This window comes from Oryctolagus cuniculus, chromosome 1 (genome assembly GCF_051225735.1).
Source record: "Oryctolagus cuniculus isolate XC-2025 breed Fujian yellow rabbit chromosome 1, ASM5122573v1, whole genome shotgun sequence".
In the NCBI taxonomy this organism is placed as follows: Eukaryota; Metazoa; Chordata; class Mammalia; order Lagomorpha; family Leporidae; genus Oryctolagus; species Oryctolagus cuniculus.
In genome coordinates, this window is record NC_142867.1 from 228,452,435 (window position 1) to 228,479,221 (window position 26,787).

The 26,787-nt window shown below is 62.4% G+C and overlaps 1 protein-coding gene across 1 annotated transcript in view; it reads left to right on the forward strand.

Moving 5' to 3' along the window:
• NEK6 (NIMA related kinase 6) overlaps positions 1-26,787 on the forward strand; it is a 70,622-nt gene that overhangs the window by 15,488 nt on the left and 28,347 nt on the right. The window contains exon 2 of the mRNA XM_070056690.2: positions 23,537-23,655. Within this exon, the coding sequence (XP_069912791.1) occupies positions 23,566-23,655 (90 nt within the window). The 5' untranslated portion in view covers positions 23,537-23,565. The remainder of the gene's footprint in view (positions 1-23,536; positions 23,656-26,787) is intronic.

Sequence of the window (26,787 nt, forward strand, 5' to 3'; positions counted from 1 at the left end):
TTGGGCCCTGATTTCAGGTGCAACAGTGGAAGCCCAGAGAGCCCAGAACTTGCTTCGGGTCACACAGTTTGTAAGTGGGAGCTCCAGGGTTTGAACCACAGGTGCGACCTGTCCATTTTCCCAGAGAAACAGCACCAGGCCTCACCTCCCGGTTCCACCACAAGTGAGCCGTATGCCAGGGGTCCTTGCTGTTAGGTGAGAATGCTGGCCCGGGGTGATCTGGGTGTCAGGTAGTCCATCTGGAGCACTGGGGGACCCTCAGGGACCCCGAGCACGAAGGAGGGCAGTGATGCCCTTGTGCACACCTGTTTGGGGTGGCAGTAACTATCATGCCCAGAGCCAGCTCTGATAGATTGATACTGGCTGCCTGAGGCACAGTGTTGAGAAGGATTTGGAGGCTGTGGGATTGATTAGTAATGTCTGCTGTGTGCACAGAATGAAGAGAGGAGGCATAAAGGGGCATGACCTAAGTTAATGCGATTTTTTCAAAAAGATTTACTTTTAAAGGCAGAGTTAGATCTTCCATCCACTGGTTTACTCTCCAAAGGACCACAAAAGCTGGGGCTGGGCCAGACCCAAGCCAGGAGCTTCTTCTTGGTCTCCCACATGGATGCAGGGGCCCAACCACTCGGGCTATCTTCCACTGCCTTCCCAGGTGCATTTGCAGGGAGCTGGATCAGAAATGGAGCAGCTGGGACTCAAAGCGGCACTCATATGGTGTCTGGTATTGCAGGCTGCAGCTTAACCCACTACGCTGCAACGCCAGCCCCCTGCTCCATGCTTCTGATCCAGCTCCCTGCTAATGCGCCTGGGAAAGCAGCAGAGGATGGCCCAAGTCCTTGGGCCCCTGCACCCACGTGAGAGACCTGGAAGAAGCTCCTGGCTCCTGGCTTCAGTCTGACCCAGCCCCAACCATTGCAGCCATTTGGGGAATGAACAAATGGATGGAAGATTTTTATTTCTCTCCCCATCTCTCTGTATCTCTGCCTTTCAAATAAATAAAATAAATCTCAAGGCACAGAGTAGCCAGGATTTGAGCCAGTGCTCCGATACGGGAATGCGGGTATCCCAAGTGGCGGCTTAACACACTGTACCACAAGAGCCACCCCCCAAACACACGTTTTTCAATTTCCGGGGCTGATTTTGAGATGCCCACGTATTTAAGCCAGGGCCCCCAGCTCCATGCTGCTGGTTTGCTGGGTGCCTGAGGAAATGGCTTTGCTGTGTCCTCGTCTGTGGGATGGCGGTCGTGAGGGGTGCTGAGGAGAGGACGGGCACGGAGCCGAGACCACGGCGAGCGGCGGGCACTCCGGGCCGCCAGCCCCAGCTGCCTCCGTCCCCCACCCGCAGCGGGCACTGCCGGGCCGGGTCCTCTCTGCTGCCCCTTTGAGGTCTCGGCCGGCATGCTTTTCTTCTTGTTTCTCAGACACCACTGCCTCTGGGCAGCCTCCTCTCACTCCAGGGCTTGGCTTATGGAGCCCTGCACTGCCCTCCATGGCAAGGCCACCAATCCATGAGGCCCAGTGTGGAGCCAGTCCCTAGCCCAGGATCCCCTGCAGGGCTGAGCCAGGCCCCCTCCCTCTGTGGTGCCAGCACCCAGCCCAGCGAGTGGCCCAGCGAAGGTCCCAGTGACGGGAATGGGGTAGAGTGGAGGTGGGGGCGGTGCCGACCCTTTTGTCCTCGGCTGTTTCCATGGGGGCAGCTGAGACACAGAGACGTGGATGCCATGTCCCCGGCCTCTGGGGGCAGAGAGGTCACTGGACGATGGCACCTGCTCCTGCTGCCGGTGATTCCTTCGTGCAGGACCCGTGCTGGGTTTGATCCCTTGGGTGAGGGCCATCTGGAAGGGTCTGGCAGGGGGTGACCCTCAGCACCCCTTGTGGAGGCCGGGGTGGGGGGAGGTCTCTGCAGATGTCAGGATGGAGGGACGAGGGAGAAGGAGGTTGCACAGCCTGGCCTGCTGCCTGGGAATGCAGGTTGGGAGGATTCTTCCCCTGTGGCCAGAGCTGCTTCTGGTCTCTGTGGTGGTTTCCTGATGAGGCCCAAGCAGGGACAGTGAGCCCTTCGCCCTGACTGTGCTCGGGCCCTGCCCTCTTGCGCCTTGCTTTGGGCTGAGGCAAGCTGAGACCGGGCCCACAGAAGCTGAGGGGTCAGCCTGAAAGTGAGGGGGAATTGTGGAAAAGCAGGAAGCAGGAATGAGTTCCCGTGGCAAGTGGAGGAGCCTGGTGTGGACCTGGGCCCCCTGCCTGGCCCCAAGCGTCGCCTGCAAGCCTGCCTTCTTCAACAACTCCTCTGCTTCCTGCTACTGCGACTTTTCCGCCGAGTTTACTTGTGCTGTTGTCCCTAAACCTCTCCTTGATGGTTTATAAACTTTCCAAACGAACCCACAGCTCACAGGGGTAAAGCGACTTAGCCAGGGGTGCACAGCACAGATCTGAACCCAGAGGAGTGGGCCCGGACGCCGCGTGAACTGGGCCGGGAGGTCAGAGAAGCAACTGCAGGAGCCTGGCAGAGGCTGTGTGTGGCAGTGTGGCAGGGGACAGGTGTCGCCTGGGACCGGGCGCTAAGCTCAGCAGTGATGACTTTATCTGGGAAGGGCAGGAGACGCGGTCAGTCAGGGTTGTGGGGGGTGCATCCCCGGAGGCACATGTGGGTGCTGCGTGGGCGAGGACGGGGCAGGCCCTGGTGTGGCTGCTGCCCTGGGTTCCGGAGCTTTCTCCTGTCTGAGGCCACAGAAGGGTCGGCTCCCCACAGCCCCAGCCTTCCCGGCTGGGTGTCGCGTGGGCGGCCCCTCGCCTTTGCACCCTCAGCCTCTCTCGCAGCTTTCTTGTGAAAAACAAGGTTGACGCCTACCGACTTGCTGGGGACAGCGTGAGAATAAATGATAAAATATGTAACGCTCGCAGTGGAGGGCACGGTGCCGCCAAGGTGTGATTTTCCCTAAATCCGGAGCCCTGTCTGCCGTGTCTGACTTCCCCCGAGCCAGGCAGTGGTTTGGTTCTGCAGGTGAGAGAAGTCAGGGTTAACGGGGCAGCGTCTGCCAAGGCCACGTTCCATCTGCCCACATGCTCCCCAGGGCGGGAGGGGATGGCGCCATGGCCCTGGGGCTGGACGCTGTCCTCTGTCATTGTCCACGTGCGGCTGGAGTTCCGTGAAGCCGAGAGTGAGCGGCCCTGGGTCGGAGCCTGTTTCCACGGCCCGTGGTGTCGGGCTGGGTCCTAGGCTCCCTGCCTCACTGTCAGGGAGTGTCCCGCATGCGAGGGGGCCTGCGGGTTGTGTTGGGTGTGTTGCAGTGCCCAGGACCAGCTGGCCTTCCCTGAGATCTGTCCCAGCATCGTTTTCCACCGAAGCGAGGTTGCTCAGGAAGCTGCTCCTGGGCTAGCCCACTCCTCACCAGCCCCCTCACAGAGCCAGAGGGTTCCAGACGGTTCTGCCCACCAGCCAGGGGCTCAGCTGTGCCCCTCCCACCCTGGCCTGGTGCAAGACGTAGCACCCTGCACCTGGGATTCAGGTAGAATGTTTTTCTTTTTCTTTCTTTCTTTCTTTTTTTTTTTTTTTTTTTTTGACAGGCAGAGTGGACAGTGAGAGAGAGACAGAGAGAAATGTCTTCCTTTGCCGTTGGTTCACCCTCCAATGGCCGCCACGGCCGGCGCGCTGCGGCCGGCACACCGCGCTGATTCGATGGCAGGAGTCAGGTGCTTCTCTTGGTCTCCCATGGGGTGCAGAGCCCAAGGACTTGGGCCATCCTTCACTGCACTCCCTGGCCACAGCAGAGAGCTGGCCTGGAAGAGGGGCAACCGGGACAGAATCCGGCGCCCCGACCGGGACTAGAACCCGGTGTGCCGGCGCCGCTAGGCGGAGGATTAGCCTAGTGAGCCGCGGCGCCGGCCAGGTAGAATGTTTTTCATTCAAATGCGTGAAGGGGCCTGTGCTCAGGCGCTGGCCGGCGCCTCACAGCCGTGCTCTCAGCAGCAGTGGGCCTGTTGTACAGCTGAGAGACTGAGGTTCAGAGGAACTGCCCAGAATTCAGCCTGTCTCGGTCTCTGCAGTTGCAGATATTTGGGAATGAATCCGCCAATGGAAGACCCCCTCCCCCTTCTCTCTCTCTCTCTCTCTCTCTCTCTCTCTCTGGACCTTTCAAATAAGACGAAAATTAAGAGAAAAAAAATTTCCCAGCAAACAGGTGGAGGGTCTCAGATTTAACTTCTGGCCTGGCCCCAGGAAGGAATTCCCGGCTGGAGCAGTCGCGCTGGCGGGAGACTGGGCGGTGACAGCTCCGTTACGTGGGCCAGCCCGGGGCACAGTGTCGGGGCACAGCTTTCCCACCAAGAAGGAATGGGGAGTCTTCTGGTTTCCAGCAGGACGGGGGGCTCCCCGGGACCCCTGGGAAGCAGCCCAGCCCCAGCCCTTCTGCTGGCTCTGGTTGCCTCGCCTGTGCCGTGGGAGCTGCTGGCTGTGAGCTGAGCGGTTTGCTGAAAGATCTGATTGTCTCAGGGTTCCACGAAGCCAGGCCCCCACCCCCGTCCCCCGACCCACTCGGCGGCCCGAGGAGAGCAGGGCCTTCTCTGCCCTGTGCGCCCTGTGTCCCCAGGCCCTCAGAGATGCCTGACAGATGACAGCAGAATGAATCAGCTGCTGTTCTGAGAAGGACCCCAAGGCCCACAGAGGACACGTCTGTCCCTGGGTCACACCACAAGAGCGGACCACAGCCCCTGCCTGTTGGGAGTCAGCTGGGACCTCTCTCCCTAACCAGCTGTGGGCTTGGGAGTCCAGGTGGCCCTGTTGGTGGCCCCACAGGATCCCACTGCCCAAGGAAGCCTCTGGTCCATGCTTGTGGCTTTGGATCGGCTCAGAAAAAGCGTGTCCTGTGACTGCTCCAGGAATCTGGGCATGGAGCCCAGAAAAGAGTGTGTTTCCTGGCTTCCTGAGAACAGGGGCCCACCCTGCCCCGGCCCAGGCGTGCGGAGCGGGAGGGAGGGGAGACGGACTCTGGCCCTGGACGGCGATGGCGGCGTCGGACCTTATCTGAATGAGGCTCCTGCCCACGGTGGCATCAGCCTGAGCTCGGGCAAGTGTGACCCAGTGTCTGCGGTGGCCCCTGGTGTGGGAACAGGGCTCAGGGCTCCTCATGCTCCCAGCACACCGCCGCTCTGGTCGCTGGGGGACAGCCGGAGGCGCGAGTTCTGAGCGAGTAGAACCTGGTGTCCACAGGTCACCAGGGCCACAGTTAGCAAACTCCTCCCAGAGCACCAGGCTTCTGGCCCTCGTCCACGGCTGGGTGCGGGATTATCTGGTGACTTTGAGGAGAGGGGGTCCTCAGGCTTGTGATGTCTGTGCGTGCTGCAGTCACACAATTTGCTCCTCTTCTCACAAGAGGGTCCGGACTTCCTGCTGTCCCACATGCTTTCTGTGTTCATTTTCTCTGCCCGGGACCCAGGGGCTGCCTCGCAGACCGGCCTGGGCGCCATCCAGAGTGCACCTGCCAGGCTTTTCGGAAGCTGCCTCTGCCTAGGTTGGGAGCAGGGTGTCTATTCCTGGGGCTGCTGGACTGAGGGGCTTACAACAACAGAAATCCACGACCCTGCAGTTCTGGAAACCCAGAAGTCAGGGTGTTGGCTGGCCCGGTTCCTCCTGGGGTGAGCAGCCGCGCCGCGCCTCTTGCTGGCTCCTGCCCGTGCTGGCCGCCCTTGCACTCCTTGGCTCGCAGGTGCCTTGCTCCGGTTCCTGCCCCGTCACGTGTAGCCTTTTACCTATCGTGTCTGGAGTCATGTTTCCCCCAAAGTTAGAGACCACCGCGCCCATGGGAGCCCAGGTGCAGAGACTGCCTTCCCGACCAGGTCACAGATTCCAGGGAGACCTGAGTTTTATGGGGATACCGTTTAGAATGGGAGAAGGAGGAGTGGCTGGTGTTGCCTGGGAGGAGGCCCCTGCACCCCAGGATCGCAGTCTGGGAGGGCTGTGGCTGGGCCTCAGGCAACATCACGTCATCCCCACCAATCGGCTCAGTCCCCTGGGCTGAGGTCCCTGACTCGAGTCCCCCTTCCCTGCACTCAGACTCGTCTGACACAAGTGTCAAGGTCACCTAGGTGAGTGGCTGGCCTGCAACACAGCCCTGCTTTTGTGTTTTTTTAACACAGGCCATCGGCATTGGGTCCTCTGGTAGCATCAGCTGGGACAACTGAGGGCCAGGAGCCTCTTGATGGTCAGCCCTGGTCTCCGGCCCCTGCCGGCCCCTAAGTGTGGGAGAGCAGCCCCTCCTGCCGTTCCTGGCGGCACCAGCCTCCGGCAAGGCCTCCCCTTGCTGTGTGGATGCAGGGATGTCTGGGGGCAGGAGGGGAGGACCCAGGCCCTGCCGGCCCGCCAGCCACCCTTATCTATCTTGGCAGAGGCTCCGTGGTCAGACATTTCCGGTTGGCGTCCTGGCCCGACACCTCTTAGCCGAGGGGACCTGAGCCAAGCATGTCCCAGGCCTCTCTGAGCTGCGCTGCTTCCCTCCTGGGGAGGAGGAGTGAGGACTGGAGCCCTGGCCGTCTCGGGAGGACAGGGTACCGACCGGGGACTTGGAGGTTGCGATGCCTCTGAAGAACCTTCCTTTGCCTGGCGCGGGGCCTGGAGCATAGCAGGCATTTGGCACTCACTCGCTGGAGAAGAGAGGATATCCTGGAGCCCGGTCCGTGAACCATGCCGCTCCTGAGACAGCCTCGCAGCATGGGGTGGGGGGGGTATGTGGACATGTGTGCCTATAGCATTGGGCTGGGGTCACGTACTGCTGGGCTTTCACTCCTCGAGAGACCCATTGAGTCAGATTGGATTTCCCGGCCGTGGCACGCCCTGTTAGTTTCCCAGTGTCCCACCCCTCCACGCACTGCACGCCACTGCCATCATTCCAGCCTGCATCCCACAGCTCAGCCCTGGGCTCTGCCCAGAGCGCGCCCCTGTGCATCCCCACTCGGAGCTGCCTGTCTTGAGCTGCTGCACGCACCGTCCCCCGCGCCTCCACACGCTGCCGTGCAGAGCCGCCCGCACGGCGGGTTGTAGTTCTTGGTTGATGAGAACTGAATCTCTAATCCAGGGGCCCCACTGGTGACAGAGACCCATCCCCCTTGCCTGGCACAGGGTAGGTGCCCAGTACGTGTTTGTCCATTGAGTGAGCAAATAACGGATGTCCTTGGCCACACCACTCCTCTGCCCTGTGCCTCGGTTTCCTGGTCTCAGAGTCCTGGCCGGGGGCTGGTGAGCTTCCTGGAGGCTTCTGTGAGCTGTCCGCTGAGGCCCTGGTCCTCAAGTGAGTGGGCAGGGTGGTGTCCCCGCCAGGACTAAGCTAGGAGTGTAGCAGCGGCCGCGTGCAAGTTTGTTTCGTGGTTGTCCAGTGTCCACACAGCAGTGGGGGCAGAGCTCGGGGGGTTTCTGGGTGTTCGGCACAGATATCACGCTAGTGGGTTCCAGGGCCTTTGAAAAGGCGACCCTGTGGTGGCATCTGTGGCGTAACTCCAACCCAGGTAGCCGGTCCCGCACGGTGAGTCGGGCCCTACCCATGGAGGGAGGAGTGCGCGTCCAGGGCCCGAGACCCAACGTGGCTGCCCTGTAGAACTCTGCCCATCTGTGCCCGGCCAGGGCTCTGCAGCTTCTACGGGGATTCATCCCCAACCGTCTACGCTGCAGGCTGGCACCGGATTAGAAACCCGGGGCCACTGGCATCTCCCAGCCGTGCGAATTTGCTCCCTCCCTCTCCGAGGCCCAGTTTCCTTGTCTGCCGAGTGGCCGCAGCAGCACCCAGCTGACGGGCTGAGCCGGGGCCCCTGTCCCGCAGTGGCGTTAGTGGCTTCGTGGCTGTCCTTAGTGTGCGCAGGCTGTTGGTTGGTGTAAGCCAGGGACTGTGTGTTGTCTGAAGAATCCCGCCTTGGAAGGGCGAGCCGTGTGCGTGTCCAGGTGCGTGTTGGAAGCCTGCTGACCACCCAGCCTTTGAGCCCTCCACGTGGATGCTCCGAGGTCAGGCTCCCTGGGAATCCCACGCACGGCTGGGCTGCTGGTCACGGCCGTGGCGCCGCTTCCACAGCGCGGCCTCTGTCTGGCCATGAATAGACTTTTTTTCTCTCTTTCTTGGATGCCTGAATGGCAGTCGCCCTCCTGCTGTCCCCAAGGCCGGCCCGGGTCTGGAACTCCAAAACAGACATCACAGTGGGGTCGTCGGGTCCTGCTCAGACCCATGGCTCTCCGCCAGGCTCAAAGAGCTGGGCCGACGGCCGCCATGACCCCGGGAGCCTCTGCAGGCTCTCCCGGGCTGGGGCTGTGCTGAAGCAGTCCGAGTTCTGGGGGAAGGCAGCAGACGGAGTGGCCGCCGGATCCAGGCGGTGCCCAGCGTCTCCAAAGCCAGGCTGGCTGGCTCGCAGCATCCGTGCCACACAGGTGCAGAGCCCAGAGAACAGGAAGCACCTGGGGGTCCGTGCCCCACCCGGGGCTAGGCGCCCAGGTTCTGGATCCCAGTTCTGCCGCCTGTACGGGGCAGTGTGCCGTTATGCCTTGGTTTCCCCCTCCCGTACCATGTACCTGTCTTACAGGTTGTTGGGAGGGTTCAGTAGACTAAGTCAACTAGGTAGGCAGAACGACAGTCAGCAACGTGGTCAATAAAGGAACCTTAGCCCAGGGAGGGCCCGGAGCTCGTCCACGGTGGACGGCCAGAGCTGAGCACGTGATCCCAAGTCTCGTGGACTTCCCTCCCCCCGTGCTCCCCTTCTGTCTGACTTTTTCAGCTCTGCCTCTCTCTGCAGAGGAAATCGCGTGACCCTCAGCAGACAGGCGCTCCGACCGCGCTGGCTGTCTGAAGGCTCCAGGGCTGGCTGGGGGCCCTCGCGCAGTTCTCTGCTCACCCTCCCCCACCCTCTCCTCCTGCAGTGCACTGTGGGTCTCTGCTGTCCTAGCAAATTGGAAAACCAACCCCTTGGCAAAGGAATTTGCAGACAGTCGTCCCTGACCCAGCCCCCCTCCCCATCTGCGAAACAGCAGGATGTCCCCTGGCAATGGGGAGGCGGCCCCACCTGCCCGCCAAGGGCTGCTGCGCCGGGCACAGGGCTCTGTGGGTGCCGATTAAACAAAAGCCACTGGCCCGTCCTTCCAGGCAGGGAGGCAAAACCGCCCAGCAAGGCCGGCCACCTCCACCAGCTTCCTGGAGTTGGGGGTGCTCTGAGTCAGGGCAGCCGCCCCTTCTGAGCCGCCTGGGGCTAGGCGGGCCAGCAGTGTCGCTCGTCTGTAGACCCGCAGTGTGTTGAGACCAAAGGGCCCAGGAGCTTCCTGATTTTCCCCCCAAACATTTATTTATTTATTTATTTATTTAAAAGGCAGAATTTACTGAGAGAGAGAGAGAGAGAGAGGGCTTCCATCCTCTGGTTCACTCCCCAAGTGGCCGTCATGGCTGGAGCTGGTCTGGTAGGAAGCCAGGAGCCAGGAGCTTCTTCTGGGTCTCCATATGGGTATAGGGGCCCAAGGACTTGAGCCGTCCTCTGCTGCTTTCCCAGGTGCATTAGCAGGGAGCTGGATGGGAAGTGGAGCAGCCGGGACTCAAACCAGCACCCACATGGGATGCCGGCACCACAGGGGGCGGCTTTACCCGCTGTGCCTCAGTGCTGGCCTCTGGCTTCCTGATTTGTGCTGAGCACCCCAGCTGTGAGCTCTGGGCACTGCCATCCTAGGGTGTGAATCCTGGCTCCCAGGCAGTGGACGCTGCAGTGGTAGCATCTGTGAGAGGGGTGAGTGAGCCCCACTGGGCACGGGTGGGAGGACGAGTACCGCGCAGGGTGAGCCAGTCCCTTCCCCGGGGATCCAGCTGGGCCCCGCAGGCATTGGTGTGCTCAAGACTGGAGGCACACCCTTGGTCATCAGGGGCAGCAGTGTCCACAGGGCAGCCCCATTGGTCTTTGGGTGGGGATGCCAGGGCCCAGAGGGGAAAGACCTGGACCAGGGAGGCCGTGGAGCCCAGACTAGAACCCAGGAGCCTGGATCCCGGCGCCCATCCTCCGGTCCTCTGCAGGCTCACATGCAGGTCAGCCTGGCACCTTGGGGGCCGCCTGGCTGGTTCGGCACTCATAGGGGCCCCACAGTGGCCGTGAGCAGGAGGCGAGGGGCCTGGAGCTGAATCCTGCTTGCTTTCCCCGGCAGACGCCTTGGTAAAGTCACACTGCTGAACCCCCAAGTCCTGGTCTCAAAAATGGGCGTAATACCCACCTTTCGAGGCTGCCCTGGGGCTGCCTGAAGTGGCCTGGGCACAGCAAGAACTGCCCACAGCAGCCACTTGTCATTTGTCACCCTGGGCACCGCTGCATCCACTCAGGGGGGCGCCAGGTGCGGAGTCGGTGCCCAGCGAGTGAGGAGTGAGTGCGTGAGCATAGATACCACTGGGTGAGCACCGGTCGTCACCTGGAGAGCATTCCGAGAAGTGCTCTGGTCCTCCCAACTTCTGAGGAGTTTGGGTTTGTTCCCATTTTACAGAGGAGGAAACTGAGCCTCCATAAGTGGAACCCGTCACCTCCGGTCATGTGGCAGGTGGCTGAGGGTCCACTCCTGCCTTCCAGTGCTCGTGCTGTCCCACACGGGGCAGCCCCTGCCCTCCGGTCTGGTGGGGGAACGTTGAACAGTTCTGGGCAGGGGGTTTGTACCTGGCCCTGCCTTGCAGCGTCTGCCAAGTTCCATGGTGTAGATTCCTACCGTAGCTGACTGCAAGCAACATCGTGTATCTCCTGTCTGAAAAAAAACACCTGAAAATTCAGCAAGCAGCCCCCCAGGAGCCAGTGCAAGCCACTCAATGCACCCCAGCCCCTGCAGGCCCCTGGAAGGCCACACAGTTAGGAGCGTTCCCCTGGGCTGGAACCGAAGGCTGGGGCTAAGCCAGTGGCTGTAGATTGGGTGGGGGGACCTGTGCTTCTGGGCCTCAGCCCTCCCCCTGCCCAGGCCCTGCAGCTCCCCGGGGTCTCAGCAGCACACAAGGACGTGGGCAGGAGGCTGAGCCCCTGGGAGGATCTGCAGCAGGGCCACTGGAACCCGCCAGCCCGCCGGGCGTGACGTTCCTGCCAGGCCAGGAGCAGGGCCCTGTAAACGCTGTGGCGTAACGGGCAGTAAAAGTCGCTGGGAAATAGTGGCTCTCCTAGGACTACTGTCATCTGTGCCGCGTGCCGGAACCGTGAGCCCTGTGATCGTGAGGCCCAGTTGCCACGTAAATACATAGGACCTCTCTTGATTTTATCGAGACAGTGCCAGCTCAGGTTCTCCATCCTGGTAACTTTGTCGGATGCTCGGCCGTCACTTCCCAGCTGCCAGGAGCATGGAGCAGGAGCCAGGGTGGTGGCCTCTCCCGTCGTGTCAAAAGGGAGGCTCTCAGGCACCTCCTACCAGGTGCACAGGCCCAAGGGACACGGTGGGAGACCTGCGGGGTCCCCCGCAGAGTGGGGTCGGCCTTGTGAGCACTTGCTCTGTGGAACGAGTTGCCAGGTGCATTCTTGCGGACACAGTGCTGTTGGAGAAACAGGGGCGAGCTCTTGTGAATACCTGGGCTGGCTTCGGTCAAAGCCTGCACGACAGCGCCACCAAGTGGGTGCTACCCAGGCCTCCTGTGTACAGAAGAGGGACCAAGGGAGCCGTGACCACATGACTGGACAGGGCCAACCCGGGTTTAAACTCGGGCCCCTCCGCCTCCTCACTGCCTGGTCTGCTACTTCCAGAACAAGTGCGCTGCCTCCCAGAAGCCCCGTGATTGCTTCCCTACAGCAAAGTTAGGCACTGTGCCCTGCCCCTCCCCCCCACACTCCCTTTGCCCCAGTCTACACCGCAGTGTCCAGATAAGGACTCAGACTCAGACCTGCATCTCACGCGTACCCTGCCCCTCTCCAGCTGGGACGCCTGCAGCAAGTCACGTGGCCTTGCTGAGCCTTAGTGTCACCTGTCACAGCCCTCCTTGCGGGTTCACTTTGTGAGCACACAGCTGCCTGTGTCCCTGGCCCAGCACCTGGCACTTAGGGGGTGCTATGCATGTGACCCCCCCCATGCGCACACACCTCCTCTGGGACCATGTGTCTAGGGGCCCCCAAGGGCCTGTGGCTCGCTGGGAGTAGAGAGGGCAGTGTGCGGGGGCTAGGGGGCCCCAAAAGTGTTCCAAAGCCAAAGAACAAATCCCCTTAGCAATTTCAGGCCTGGAAGCTCTGGTTTTCCTCTCAGAAACGAGCACATGATTAGATACAGAATCCCCAGCTCAGTTTCAGGGCACCCCAGTGAGTCACAAATCCTCCAGCAGCCTTGTAAAACATCAGCACAAGGCCCCCAGCCCCCACCCCGGAGCCTGCCCCACCCGAGGCCCAGAGGCGGGCTGTGGCCGTCTGCAGACCCTGCAGCGCCGCGGCGAGAGTCCAGGCAGCGGGGGTCCTGGGCCACAGCTCAGGCCGCAAGTCCCCAGCGAGGAGTTAGAAATGGCCACGTGCTTCCCTGGCCCAGCTCAGGGCTTCCGCGAGGACCCTGACCAGGAAGGCGACACAGGACAATATGGGGATCGCCGTGATGTGGCCCCAGAAGCCGGGATGGTGTGCAGGTGGCAGGACTGGCCGGAAGAGACCATCGCCCAGTCGCCCAGGCATGATGTCGAGGCCCAGGCTGCCTGTCAGGGGTGTTATCTAAATCAGAGCCGTGGGGGACACGGTCTGCGGCCGCCGCCTCCCTGAGGAACGCTGCACACAGCAGGCCGCAGCCGTGGGGCTGGCCTGGCACAGCGTGGCTGCTGAGGGCACCAGCACCTGGCATATGCCTGCCAGGCGGGCCCAGCCGGCAGAGAAGGTGAGCTGGCAGCCGGCTGAGTCTCACTGCCAGGACACGGCAGGGTGCGGCCCCCGGGGTCTCAGCTGCCATATGCCTGTGTCTGTCCCGGCAGCAGTGGAGCGCAGATGGGGCGCGGGGTGGCCTGCCCGGGGCAGAGGTGGCTGTCACCGCGGAGGAGGAGGCGAGCGCTGGTGCCGACTGTTCCTGGCCCGAGGGCCGGCTGGCCTGCAGAGCTTCCCAGAAGGCAGATCCGTCAGGCCGCAGTGTCTGAGAGCACGCTGTGGCCCCTCCCGCCACATCCTGCCCCTCTTCTCGCCACCTGAGGCCCACCCATGGCAAGAAGCTGTCTGTGACAACAGCAGTAGATGCTATTGCTGTCTCTGCTGCCCTTTCTCTCGTGGGGATGCCGGGGCACACGCAGCCCGGGCGGGACTCGAACCCAGGACTGCCGCCTGCCAAGCTCTCACCTTTTTCGGGGCTCAGCTTAGAAAGGAGACACTAGGAGGGGTTGAGCTCTTAGGGAGATGGTAGGCGCTGTGATGCCTCTGAGCACTTGTGGGGCTCCGGGCACAGAAGTGGACCCTCCTCTCTCCCGAGCCCAGACTGGGTTCCTCCCAGCACGTGCTGTCTTGGTGCCTGCTTATGGGTGGGGCCGGGGGAGTCCCTCAGCAGTGGGGGTGTGGTGCTGGTGAACGGAGTCTGTCTCTGGCCAGGCACAGCCGGGCTGTGCTCACAGGCCCGGGCAAGCTCTTGTCCTCCTGCCTCAGTTTCCTGGCATGTACTGTGGACAAGCAGGACTGGGTGATCCCAAAGCGGACTCTGCCCAGCCATCCTGGCTCCGACACTGCCCGGCAGCCGCTGCCATCAGCTTTTAGTCCCGGTGAGCCGCGGGCTCGTGGCGGCCGTGACGAGTTCCATGCACCCTGGAGGTGGCAGCCGGAGCTATTTTGGGAGCGGCGTGTGGTGGGGGAGTTTCCTTTCGGCTGCGTCCGGGGATGGCGTCTTTGGAAGGGGAAGTCCCCTCCAGACGGGGCCCCTGGCCCTTCACCATTTTGGCACAGAGGCCCCAGTGTCGCGTGGCCACCCTCCCCCCAGCCCACAGCCCCTCCCAGGAGCTTCCTGGAGCTACGCTGACAGGTACCCAGCCTTGGCCTGCCGCCTGCAGGGGGCGCTGCATCACCCTTTGGTGCCCTCTGTGCCCGTGCAAGTGCCCAGCGAGGGACAGGCACATGTGACCCGGCTCCACCTGCTGCTCGTCCGCCCACGGTGCCCTGTGGGGGCTGCCGGCGGGGCCCACGTGGAGTCGCCCCTGGACTTGTCTGGGTGGACAGGGGAGCAGACAGCAGCGCTCTGCTCAGGCCGGGGGTGGTGCCAGGCACTTAGTTGGCTGCAGGAAAGAGAGGAAGCTGGGGGATGAAGGGTGCTCTCCAGGGCCCTGCTGGGGCAGACGCAGGGTGGGGCCGGGCAAACTGGCCCTCCCCTGACCTGGAGTGAGCGGGGAAGGACTCTGGAGTCAGAGCTGTTTACCCAGCTCTCCCTCTGCCACTTGCCAGCCCTGAAGGTGAGTGATTTCCTCAGGGGAGGCTCTGTGTGGAAGGAGAGGAAGGCACGTGGTTAGGCAGAGAAAGCTCCAGGGGCCAGGGCTCTGGGACCAGGAGCAACTATCTGGGGGAGTCCAGGAAGGCTGCCTGGAGGAGATGTCCCACGTCGGCCCTGAAGGAGCTGCAGGGTTTGCCAGGAGGCAGTCTGGGAGGCAGAGGCTGGAGGAGAGATCAGGCTCATTTCTGGGGAGGGCAGGGCCCCCGGGATGTGGGGGGGGGGACCTGCCCGGGGTCTGAGGTTCACACCGAGTGAGCTCCCATCATCCCCAGCTCTGTGTCCAGGCCAGTGACACTGAAATTGAACTTGGGAGAGCATCGATCCGGGTCCAGACGTGGGCCTGGCCCTCTGCCGGTGGCACGAGCCTGCCCAGCTGCGGTGTAACGGGCACTGCAGGCGTCACGGCAGGGCTGTGCTGGGAGGAAGTGGTCAGCAGGTCACGGCTTCGTCTTCGTGAGGGCTGGGGCCAGCCTCAGCCCTGAGCGGTCCCAGAGCCAAGGGCTCTCCCGGACAGAAACCAAATGCCTCGCTGGGTTTAATCGCCTGAGGAGGAAGTGAAAGGTGACCGGGAGCCGCCTCGGGCAGGCCCTGCGAGCGCCTGCAGTGTGTGCCGTGGGTGGTCGGGCGTGGCCTGGTGATTCGTGTCTGGTTCGGATGTGTGACCTCGGGGACCCTGTGGGAGGCTGGGAGGAGCCCCCTCCATCTGCTGGTCAGCCAGCTCCCACCGGGTGCCTGCCCTGTGCTGGGGCCTGGGCGAGGTGCCGGAGCGCCAGATGCCCACTGCTCTTAAGGCTGGCAGAGGAGGCAGAGACGTGGCCCAGGACGCAGTCCTGTGTGGACACCCAGCCTTGGCGCCACCTGCCTGCCCACCACGCGCCCAGAGTCCTGGGAGGTCGGGCCGCTCCAGAGGGGACAGCATTTTCCCAAGGTGGCACAGGAGGTGCTGAGCCAGAGGCCTGGTCTTGGTGCCCAAGGGGGGCTTTGCCCGTCAAAGGCATAGGTGGGTCTTGCGGGCCGAGGCTGGCACGTGGCGAGACCCGGAGGCCCAGGATGCTGTGTCGCTGGGGTGGGGGCGGGGGGTTGGAGGGAGGCTCGCGCCAGCTGCACAGAGCTTTCTGACCTGCGGCTTTGGTGGGGACCCAGGGGGTCAGGCTCGTGTGGTGGGCAGACCTGTCGGTGATGGGCTGGTGGTCCAGTCTGCGGGGGCACTGGGCCCGGGAAGGCAGGCAGGAGGGGCTCTGCAGTGAGTAGACCTCTGCATCTGGGGGCAGAGTCGGCACAGGTGTGGGCCGTGAGGGAGGGTGAGCCTGGGTTCCTGCCGAGTCCCTGCACCCACAGAGGTAGCCCCAAGCTCCAGCTCAGGTGTGTCCAGTCTGCAGGTGGTAGGGACCTGGGACTCCAGAGAGCGCCCCAGATGGGAGGGGGGGGGCAGGCGGGGCAGGGATGCCAGTGAGGGGAGGTAGGTGAGGAGGGTCCCGGGCCCCTGCAGCCCTGAGCCAAGGCCACCCTGGGGGCCGGCTGTGACCGGCAGGTGCTGCAGGCCCATGCCAGGGAGGCCCTGCTACCCTGAGGAAGGGGACAGTTGGGAGCCCCCGTGCGTGGCCTGGCCCTTCTTCAGGGGCAGCTCCTGGCCTGGGGGCCTGTGCCATAGAAAAGCTGGACTTGCAATGCTGGGTCGCAGAGCCCCAGGATCTGAGCAGGGTGCAGGGTGGGGGGTGGGGGGAGCCCGAATGGGACCAGTCCAGAAGCCAGACAGCATCTGTGGCTTGTCCCCCCAGCTCCACGGCCCCTCTGCCTCTGAGAGGGGCTGCTTCCTGTCACGGGACTGAATGAGTAACGCCTGCTTATCCCAGGATGGGGGCAGGGGAGGGGCCAGGCAGGGGAGGGCTCGGCCGCCAGAGTCCACTCACTCAATCATGGTCACTGGCAGCACCACCAAGGCAGGCTGGTGTCGGCTCTGCCTGTTGCCTGCTGTGTGACCCCCGACCCATCGCTTACCTGTCTGAGCTCTCCCGTCGTCCACACAATGTGGGTGACAGCAGCTCACGCCCAGGGTGCCTGTGAGGCTGGAGGCACCGCGTCAGCCCTGGGGCGTCTGGCGTGCATTGGCTCCACTCGTGGCACACTGTTGTGATGCCACCCCTCCCCCAGCCAGGCCACGTGCCCCTGGGCTTGCACAGGGACACTAGGGTCGCTTGAGTTTCTTCCCCGGGTTGCCCAGCCCTGCTGGTCTGAGAGGCCAAGGACATGGCAGCTCTCGCCTCTGCGGGCACTTAGACACAGGAAAGCCACACTTCTCTGGGAACAGCAGGGTGGGTGCTGGCACCTCCCAGGTTTCTCGGCACCCTTGGTGGTTGGTGCTGGGGCAGCCTGGGGCCCGTCCATGGCCTGGCGGTGGGAGTTTCTGGATCTCCCTGCTGGGCAGCGGGTCTCCATCTCTGTAGGGGGCATGTGGCAGTGCCCGCCTGCAGGACCGCTCCAGGCCGGCTGATGGCCCTCGACGGGGACATCCGAGAGCCGGCTGGACAAGAGCCGTCGGCCCGGCCGCTGGCACGGACCTGGGTTTATTCATTGGAGGAGGAAAGGCAGCCACGTGCACATGGGGCTGAACCACCGATGGCTTCCTGTTTCAGGGAGACTGGTGTGGACAGCATCTGGCTGAGGCTGACCTCCAAGGGCGTCTGTGGGGTTCAGCAGCACCTGTGAGCCTTCAGCACCCCAGCCCTGCCTCAGTGGACGGGAGGAGAGTTCCGGGCTGACCCCTGCCCTGCACTCACACTGGCAGGCAGGACGCACTATGCAGCCCCTCTAGGTGGCGGGGTGGGGGGGACACACACACGCCTGCAACCCCCATGAGGCCCCACCCACAGACCCTGGCACATGTGGGCACTCACACCTTCTCCAGGCAGGCCGGCCCCTCCGCCAGGGCCTTCCTGGTGTCTCGGCTCATCTTGTCCAGGGGACCCTCCAAATAACACATGTGGCATGACGTTTGGCAGGAGACAAAGGAGGGGCTTCTTCCCAGGGGAAGATTCTAGAAAACTGGGGGGCAAGGGTCAGAAAGGTTCCCTAGGGACCTGGGAACCCAGCACAGTATGCTACTGGTTTCTCTCAGGGAGTGCCCAGGCTGAACCCGGGCCCCTGGGTCCCCCCATGCCACTCCCGTGTCAGGAATCACCGAAGTGGCCGGGGTGGCAGACCAGCTCAGAGGTGATGGTTGCGCCGAGGAAGCCGAGCCGTGAGCTGTGTGGCCCTGAGCAGTCCCTGCCCGCTCCGAGCCCCAGTCGCGTGCCTGTATAGGGCAGTTAGAACGAGCGATGCCCACAGCAGCCGAGGCCTCGTGTTCCACGTCATGGACTGGAGACGCCGTGCTGGGGCAAAACTGGACCGTACAATCGGTTCCTGAGCTGGTCCCTGGGCCCACACCTCGGGGCAGCTGCCGTTGCCCTCCCCCGGGGCTGGGCCCTCCCACGGTGCTGCCCACAGGGCCTTTGCTCTGTGGGGAAGAAAGGCCGGCTTTGAGGTGCCTGCCGCGCGGGGCATTCCAAGGAGTTTTGGCCCCTGGCTTGGCCTGGCAGCCCCAGCCTCGTTGTTCTGCAGCTTGGCAGGGGTGACAGGATTCTGGGGACAGGCAGTTCCCCACACCAGCCCGCCCACCTGTGCCTGCTCCCTACGCCAGCTCAGGGCCCGCCCAACAGTGCCTGCTCCCCACGCCAGCCCGGTGCCTGCCCGCCCTCCTGCCCACCTGTACCTACACCCCACACCAACCCAGTACCCGCCCGCCCACCCGCCTGCGCCTTCTCCCCATGCCCCAGGCCCCTCCGCCTTGGTCTTCTGTATGTGAACCCTTAAGCCGTTTGTGGCAGGAGTGTCTAGGGTAAGGGCTAGGGTTTCTGTAAGGGAGGGTAGACAGGCAGAGTGCAAAGTCATTGAGATCTGGGTTTGAGTCTCCCCTCTGCAGTGTATGAGCCAAATGGGGTTGAGCCTCAGTTTCCCCATCTGTATAATGGGTTTATCATCAGCCCGAGGAGGAATGGAAAACACCTGTCCCACTGAAGGTGCTCAGAAAAACCTTCGTCCCCCTTAGAGGGGCCCCTCTGGCACTTGGTATGCAGGGCCTCGCGGAGTCCCCCAGCCCCTGCTTCTCCCTGGGGACTGTCACGAGCGGGTGCCATTTGCTTCTGGACTGAACAGCTCTTAGTAATGTTCCAAAGCCCCAGGAGTCCAGCAGAAATGGCGTGTGGAGTCCCAGAAGCGAAGTCGGGGGCCCTCTCATGGGGCCTCTGTAGGGAGCCAGCCCCCACCGGCCCAGCCCCCCTGCGCATCAGCACAGGCCTCATCCTCACATGGAGAGAGCTTGCTCCCAGGGACCCAGCTGGAAAGAAAGACAGGTGCCAGACTGCCACTTAAGGACCCAGGAGGAGTGCAGCGTGCTAGTTTAGAGTCTTGGTTCTGCTCCCCTGACCTCTATGACCTGAGCAAATCTCTTAACCTCCTTGTGCCTCAGTCTCCTCTTCTGTGAAATGGGACAGTCACAGACTCCGTCTCCTGGTGGTGGTGTTAAAATGAGATAGAGAATAACCGGGGGCCCTTAAGGGCCCCGCAGTGGGTAGCTCTTCCTGTCATTTTACTGCGGTGACGTCTGACATGGCCTGGGCCTCCCTTGGGATATCCCTGGGCCCCCATGTGAGACCAGGGCGAGTCCCAAGAGGGTGCAGACTGCTGCCCTGGGTCAGCCGTTGGAAGCCCCGTCAAGGCCACACAGGGAAGGCGGCAGTGGCATCCACAGACACCTGTCAGGCTCCTGCCCAGTGGGCCTTGACCAGGTCCGGTTTGCAAGTGATGGAGATGGATTTAAATGCAGGCCTGCTGGCCCCCAGGCTCCTGGGGCTGGGGCTGGGTGAGATGGGACAAGGGAAGGGCTAGGGCAGGCGTTATGGCACAGTGGGTGAGGCTGCTGCCTGTGACACGGCATCCCATGTGGGCTCCGGTTCCAGTCCCAGCTGCTCCGCTTCCAATCCAGCTCCCTGCTAATGGCCTGGGAAAGCAGCGGAAGATGGCCCAAGTCCCTGGGCCCCTGCTCCCACGCGGGAGACCTGGATGGAGTGCTGGGCTCCTGGATTCTGCCTGGCCCAACCCTGGCTCTTGTGGCCACCTGGGGAGTGAACCGGCGGATGGAAGACGTGTGTGTGTATGTGTGTGTGTGTGTGTGTGTCATTCTGACTTTCAAATCAATCAGTCTAAAAGAACCCAAGAAGGATGGGCTGTCCGGGCAGGTGGGCAGGTGGGCAAGGGCGTGCATGGGCTCCGTGCTGCAGCCTTCTGAGATGAAGACAGAACCTCTTCGCTGCAGACAGTTCTCCAGCCTGTCCCTAGAGGTCTCCCCGAGGGCAGAGGGCCGTGAACATGTCACCCCCGAGGGGTCTGGGGGTGCAGCCGGAAGCAGCTAGGAGCCTAGCCTGCAGGAGTCCCGGTTTCATCTTCAAATGCATGCGCATTTTACATTCGGCTCCTTGCGTGTGCACTCGTCCTCCTGGGCAACAGGATGCCTGGGGAAGCTGCTCTGCACGTGTCTGTTTATCCTGGGGCCTTTCTTGCCCTCGGTCCTCTGCAGTGTCACCCTGGGGGTGCTTCTGCAGCCCAGATGGTAGGGAGACGCCGAGGGCTGCGTGGTTCCATCTGCATTTCAGTACCCGGCTGGGAGACCCCGCGATGCAGGTGCAGCAAGAGGCCTACACCGGGCCAGAGGCCAGGGTGTCAGGAGCCCAGGCCCTCCACATAACCGCAGCCAAGACAATGCTGTGTGTACAGGGCACCAGAGAGACACTGTTTATCTCAACACTGGGCCACTTGGAAAGCTCTTGGGCAGTGGAATTGAAATCAAATCCAGGGCTGGCGTTGGGGCACAGCAGGTTAAGCCACTGCTTGCAAAGCCAGCATTGCCTGTCCCAGGGCAAGCTGGAGTCCTGACGGCTCTGCTTTCAATCCAGCTCTCTGCTAATGCATCTGGGAAGGCAGTAAGTGATGGGCCCCTCGCCCATGTGGGAGACCCAGATGGGGCTCCTGGCTCCTGGCTCCTGGCTCCTGGCTCCTGGCTCTGGCCTGGGCCTTGGCTGTTATGGCCATTTTGGAGGTCAACCAGTGGTTGTCAGTTTCTCTCTCTCTCTCTCTCACTCTCATGCTCTGCTTTTCAAATAAATAAATCTTAAAAAGGAAATTGAGGGACCAGCATCGTGGCCTAGTGTGTTAAGCTGCCACCTGCAGTGCCTCTATCCCATCTGGCCACTGGTTCAAGTTTCGGCTGTTCTACCTCTGTTCTAACTCCCTGGTGTGTGCTTGGGAAAGAAGTGGAAGATGGCTAAATGTTGCACCCACATGGGAGACCCAGAAAAAGCTCCTGGCTTCGGCCTGGCCCAGCCCTGGCCATTGTAGCCATGTGGGGAATGAACCAGTGGATAGAAGATCTCTCTTTCTGTCTCTCCCTCTCTCTCTTGTAACTCTTTCAAATACATACATTAAAAAAAAAAAAAAAAAAAAGCAATCAGGGACCAGTGCTGTGGCATGGTAGGTTGAGCCACCACCTGCGGTGCCGTCATCCTCTGTGGGCACCGGTTCGAGTCCTGGCCGCTCTTCTGATGCAGCTCTCTGCTAGTGCACCAGGGAAAGCAGCAGAAAGTGGCCTAGGGGCTGGGGCCTCTGCACCTGTGTGGGAGACCTGGCGGAGACTCCTGACTCCTGGCTTCGGATTGGCCCAGCCCTGGCCATTGCAGCCATTTGTCCTGGCTCCTGCCTTTGGTCTGTCACAGCCAGCCATTTCAGCCAGTTGGGGAGTGAACCAGCAGGTGGAAGATTCTCTCTCTCTCTTGCTCTCTCTCTCTCTCCCCCCACCCCCTCAAAGTAGCTCTGCCTTTCAGATAAATACAATACAGCTTAAAAAAAATTGAAATCCGTGCATCATTTTTGGAATGTGCATTTTCCGTGAACTTTTTGAAGGTCTGTGTACGTGTGGGTTTCAAACTTTCTTGCGCCCAAATAGACTTTATCTTTCGGCTCGGTTTTCTCGGAACTTGCGAGTGCCCTCCTCCTTCAGGAGCCGCAGCAAACGGCTGCGTCTGCTGCTGAGTTGGCTGCACTTCTGCGAGTTCACAGGCAGGACGCGGCCCTGACGCTGCCAACGCGCCCAGCCCAGGTGCCCCTGCCCCTTGCATCCGCTCCCTGACAGCCTCGCTTCCTGCTGTCCACTCTGTGTGCTGGAGCGTAGCTTCCCTTGAAACAGCTGGTGGGGGGGGGGGGGCTGGACACAGACACCTGCATGCAGGTCCTCGAGATGCCTTCTGGGAGCCCAAGGGTCCAGCTCAGGGGGCGAGTCAGATTGGGGGACATCCTTGGACACAAAGGCATCACAGGGTGGGGTTGACCCCGGGGGTGAGGATTCCCACAGCCACACACGGGAGCAGCGTGAGTTCAAGTCCCAGCTCTGGCTCCTGACTCCAGCTTCCTGCCTGTGCAGCCCCTGGAGTCAACAGATGATGGCTTAAGTAGTTGAATTCCTGCCGCTCACGCGGGAGACCTGGATTGCGTCCGCAGCTCCGGGCTTTGGGCTGCGCGTTGTGGGCACCTGGGGAAGAAACCAGCAGACAGGAGCGCACTCTGTCCTCCTGCCTTTCACACATATAGACGTGAAAAAGCATCGTAGACGGCCCTGGAACCCACCACCGTCTGTTGCTGGACACAGGGTGCGGTGGGGCAGGGGAGACGCAGGCAGTGAGCTCCCCGTGGGCACAGCATCTGTGCACCCTGCCCCTGTGTCGGTGGGGGCGTGGGTTTGCTGGCGAGGAGAACGCGGCGCTGATGGTCAGGGTACAGCGAGCAGGTGCAGGGCGGCAGAGGCAGGGTCTGTCTGAGGGGTGTGACCCTGGGGTTGGGGTCTGCAGCTGCCAGCCCTGAGATGGGGCCTCACAGGCAAGGGCTTTGTCAGGCTGTGCTCCTGGGGCAGCCGGTGGGGGAGTGGGGAGGCGGCGCCGGCACGGGAGACCTGCGGGGCTGTGGGTTCAGCAGGTTGCCCGGCTGGGGCGGGAGACTGGCTCCCATGCTCACCTCCCTCAGGTGCTGGGCCAAGGTCCACCCTGGGGGCAACCTTTCCTGGAGACCCCTGGCTCCCCAGGGTCTGGGCCCCTGCTTGCAGAGGCCCCATCTAGGATGTGGCCAAGTGCAGGGCACCCTTTGGACATCCAGGGTGGGTCTGGCAGAGGTAGCAACAGCCAAGGTCAGTGGCCTTTGGTTCGTGACCCATGGGTGGCCTGGCCCTGGCCCTGGCCCTGGCCCATGGAGGGTGCCAAAGAGGTGCTTGCTGGGGCAATGACGGCCTTTGCCCCCTTGGGAGTGGCTTTTCCCTCACATCAAAGAGGATTGTGGGACTGGAGCCAGCTCTCCACCCCCCCTCCCCCCACAAGGAGCCAAACAGCTTTTTCTGCATGCGGCAGCTCCAGCCTCTGCCTCAGAGATGCTTGCCTGACGGGGGAGGCTGCCTCTGACTCCAGGGTGGAAGTGACGTGGGGACTGCACTCGACGGCTGACGGCCATCAGGACTGCGCGCAGAGCCAGTGCTCAGTCGGGGCGGCTGCTGTGGTTAGAGGACTGGCATCCGTGGCCCTGGGCTTCCCAGGGTGGCGGTGCCTGGCACGCCAGGGCCCAGCAAGGGCGGGACCATGGCCTGCGGCCACTGCCACGGCCCGGCTCACGCCTCTCTCGCCACTACCAGGCTGCCCACCAGGGTTTATGCAGAGGTGGCGATGGGGACAGGGGACAGAACTGTCTCCAAGCAGCAAAGAAGGAGCAGTGGGAGTGAGGCTTGGGAGTCTGGCCAACGTGGCGCTGAGGCCGGTGCCCTCCCCGCCCGCCCCCGGAGCACTGAGCCTTTTCCCTGTGGGGAGCCTCTGGCCGGGAGCATCCTAGCCCCCGAGTCAGGACAGTGAAAGGGAGGGAGCGAGGGGCATCGCGTGCTGGCCATGCTGCTCCAGAGCCGGGTGGCTGTGGCCGGCCACTGCGGGCTCCGCGCCTCAGTGTTCACACCTGTGAAGTGGGGCCGTGAAAAGCCCAGAGTATCCTAAAGAGAAAGTGACCAGGCCCCTGTTTTCTGTTGCAGCCCGTGCCCGTGGGAGGCTGGCATGCAGGATGGCAGGACAGCCCAGCCACCTGCCCCATGGAGGGAGCGCCAACAACCTCTGCCACACCCCAGGGCCCGCACACCCTCCCGACACACAGGTAAGCCCCTCTCCTCTGTCTGTGGAGCATTTAAGAGGCCCGAGCAGCAGAGGTGCGGGGGGCTGCTTTGTCTGATTTCCTAGTCACTGGTAGAAGCCCCTCAGCACCTCCAGACAGAATCTCGTCTTGAATGCCCCCAGGGACGGGGAGCTCACTACCTACCTAGTGAGCCCTTCATTGGATTGAGCGGTGATGAGAGAGGCCTCCTCTGTGCCAGGCCTCGGTCCTGTGTGGGCTCCCACGTGAGTGGGCAGCCTCGGCTCAGCTGGATCAGTGCTGCGTGGGAGGGAGCTCTGGAGGCCCAAGGACAGGGAGGGGCTCAGGGGAACGGGCAGAAGGTTCCGCCTTGCCCTGAGCCACGTCAGGTTCTCTTTTCGTGCAGTCCTGTGTCTGCCCTCATCAGCCTCTCTGGTGCCCGCAGAGCTGCTGGGAACCCTGGTTCCGCGTGCCAGAGCCACCGCCCGCGCTCTCCTGGAAGTGGCTCTGGCCTCGGAGCTGCCCCGCCCGCGCTGCGCCTCTGCACGCACCGTCGGCCGGGCTCAGGATGCCCCGCTCCTGCGCCTCCCTGCGCCACCTGCACCCGGGTGCTGCCCGGGCTCACTTCCGTGGGTGTGGTTCCTGGCTCTGCCTCCCTTGTTGGACAGAGAACCCCACACTGGGCCAGGCGCAGAGGGAGTGCCCCCTCAGGACATGGCCGCATGGGACCCCGAGCCAGGCCTGCGCCCTCAGGGAGCCTCCCCGAGGAGGAGGAGGAGGAGGGCAGACGCCCAGCAGCAGAAACCCAGAGCCCAGAGAGGCTTCCTCCAGGTGTGGCATGCCAAGTCCCAGCGGGCTCGTCTGGCAAGGCGCCTGGGACTGGAGCCTGCGGGATCCTCTGATCAGCCCACAGCTGATCAGAGCTGTCTTTTTGGTCCAAGGCTGAGGCCTAAATCGGGGGAGACTCGGACACCAACACTTTGCTGTCACAGGTTCCAGGTCCTGGTGGCCATGTCCAGTTGCACAGGTTCACTACTGTGCAAGGTGCCTGGCCAGGGAGGTAGGTGGGTCCGAAATCCTTCCCCTGTGCTCGCACTGTCACCAAGCTGTGCGCCCCGGTGCAGGGCTGCACCAGCCCAAGGCAAAGGGCACCATTGCAGGTGCACACAGAGGTGATGTGTGAGCAGGCAGACGTGTGCATGTGCGTGTGTGTGTGTGTGTGTGTTTCTGGGCATCTGTGGGGTCTGCACTTCCTTTCCTGCCAGTGGCTGGGACACGGGGCCCCATTGCCTGGGTAGAACCTGGGGAGGCCCCAGGACATGGTGGTCCACCCTCCCACAAGGACTCGGCCCTGATGGCCGGGGGGCAGGGGCCTGCTCGGGAAATGTAGCAATTTGTCATATGAAGTCGTTCACCAACCACCGGATCCCCCTTGATTAATCGCCCAGAATGAGTCGGTTGCATTTCGAGCAATTAGGGTTAATTACAGCCTCATTTGGCAGAGGAGAGAGCCCGTAATGACTTGAGGAGCCGGGCGAGGAAGCCGTGGGCCGCGGCGGCGGGCGCGGCATCTCGTGGCACACGTTGGAGTGGGTAATGACATAGTTAGGTGTAATTAGATCCCATCACTCAGCGTTGGGCGGCGCTGGGTAGCAGCTGACGGGGGCGGGGGGCCAGGGGGCAGTGCTGGTACCAGCAGCATCTGGCCAGTTTGCAGAGCCGGGGCACGTGGCCACGTGGGAGTGGGAGATGGTCAGGTGCTCCGTCCCCACTGGGCTCCCGAAGCGTGGCTGTCTGAACAGTCTGGGGAGACATCGTGGCCGAGCCCTGCCTGTCTCCAGATGTAGAGCAGAGAGGCCGCCCGCCCGGACGTCATGGCAGCACCGTGGCCCGGCCATGCTGCTCTCGCCCTGCCACCTTCCCTCGCCTGCCTGGTGGTGTCCGGTGCGAGAACTCTCTGAGCCTCAGCTCAGGAAGCAGCCACGAGGACCCAGCGACACGAGGCAGCGTGGCTGCCGGGGAAGCACTAAGTCGTGGGTCTTACGCTTCTATTTTTAAAGATCATTCTCGTTTTGGGGCTGGCATTGTGGCACAGTGGGTTGAGCCCCACCTGAGACCCTGGGACCCATGTGAGCGCTGGTTCAAGTCCCGACTGCTCCACTTCCAATCCAGCTTCCTGCTAACACACCTGGGAAAGCAGCGAGAGATGGCCCAGGTCTCTGGATGGAGTTCTGGGCTCCTGGCTTCAGCCTGGCCCAACACCAGCCATTGTGGTCATCTGGGGAGTGAACCAGCAGATGGAAGACCTACCTCTGTCTGTCTGTCCTTTCTGTCACTCTGCCTTTCAAATAAAATATTTTTTTAAAACCATGTTAAAGAGCCCAGCCCTGGGCAGTGCCCATGGTGTGGAAAGAACGCACATGGGCCGCTTGATCCGTGGTGCTTGTGATCTGTGCTCGCCCAACTCCAGAAGCTTCTTTGTATCCATCCACGCGTGGAAACAGAGCCGTTGCATCAGCGACATTGTGTGGGAAATTCATATGTATTTAGGCAAGTGAACACAATAATAACACGCAAATAGACAAAGATGGGGGGCCGGGGCGAGGTGGCAGCCCCCAGGGGGCAAAGGGATCTGAGAGATGCTGCCCGGTGCATGATGGGAGCAGGGTGTTCCCGAAGCAGAAGGAGCACAGTGCAGGCCCCCAACCTGAAGGCGTGTGCCAGTGGGGGTGGCTGTGGTCCATGCTGCATGCTTTCAGACCAAGCCTGCAGCAGATGGGGAGCAGGGAGCCCGTGACGGGACGCGCTGGGCATGGGTTTCAGAACGATCCCTTCCCACAGATGGGGAGGGGGCAGTGCCTGGGCCTTCCAGGGGGCCTCCGGGGTGGGGGCTGGCCCCGAGGCGTGTGGAGTTCAGAGGCCCAGGCAGGAGGTGGGGTGGAACACCTGCTGCGCTTGGTCACGGAGCGGGAGGTGGCTTGGTGGCGCCTGGGCCTCTCTGTGGGCTCACCCTCCGAGTCTTGGCTGGTTGGACCTGCGAGCTGGAGCCAGGCTTTCTCATCGTGCACCTTGAACTTGGAGAGAGACTGTCCTGGGCAAGCCACTCTGATTTAGGCAACCCTGGCTTATGTTCATAGGTGTCTTCCCATGATATGG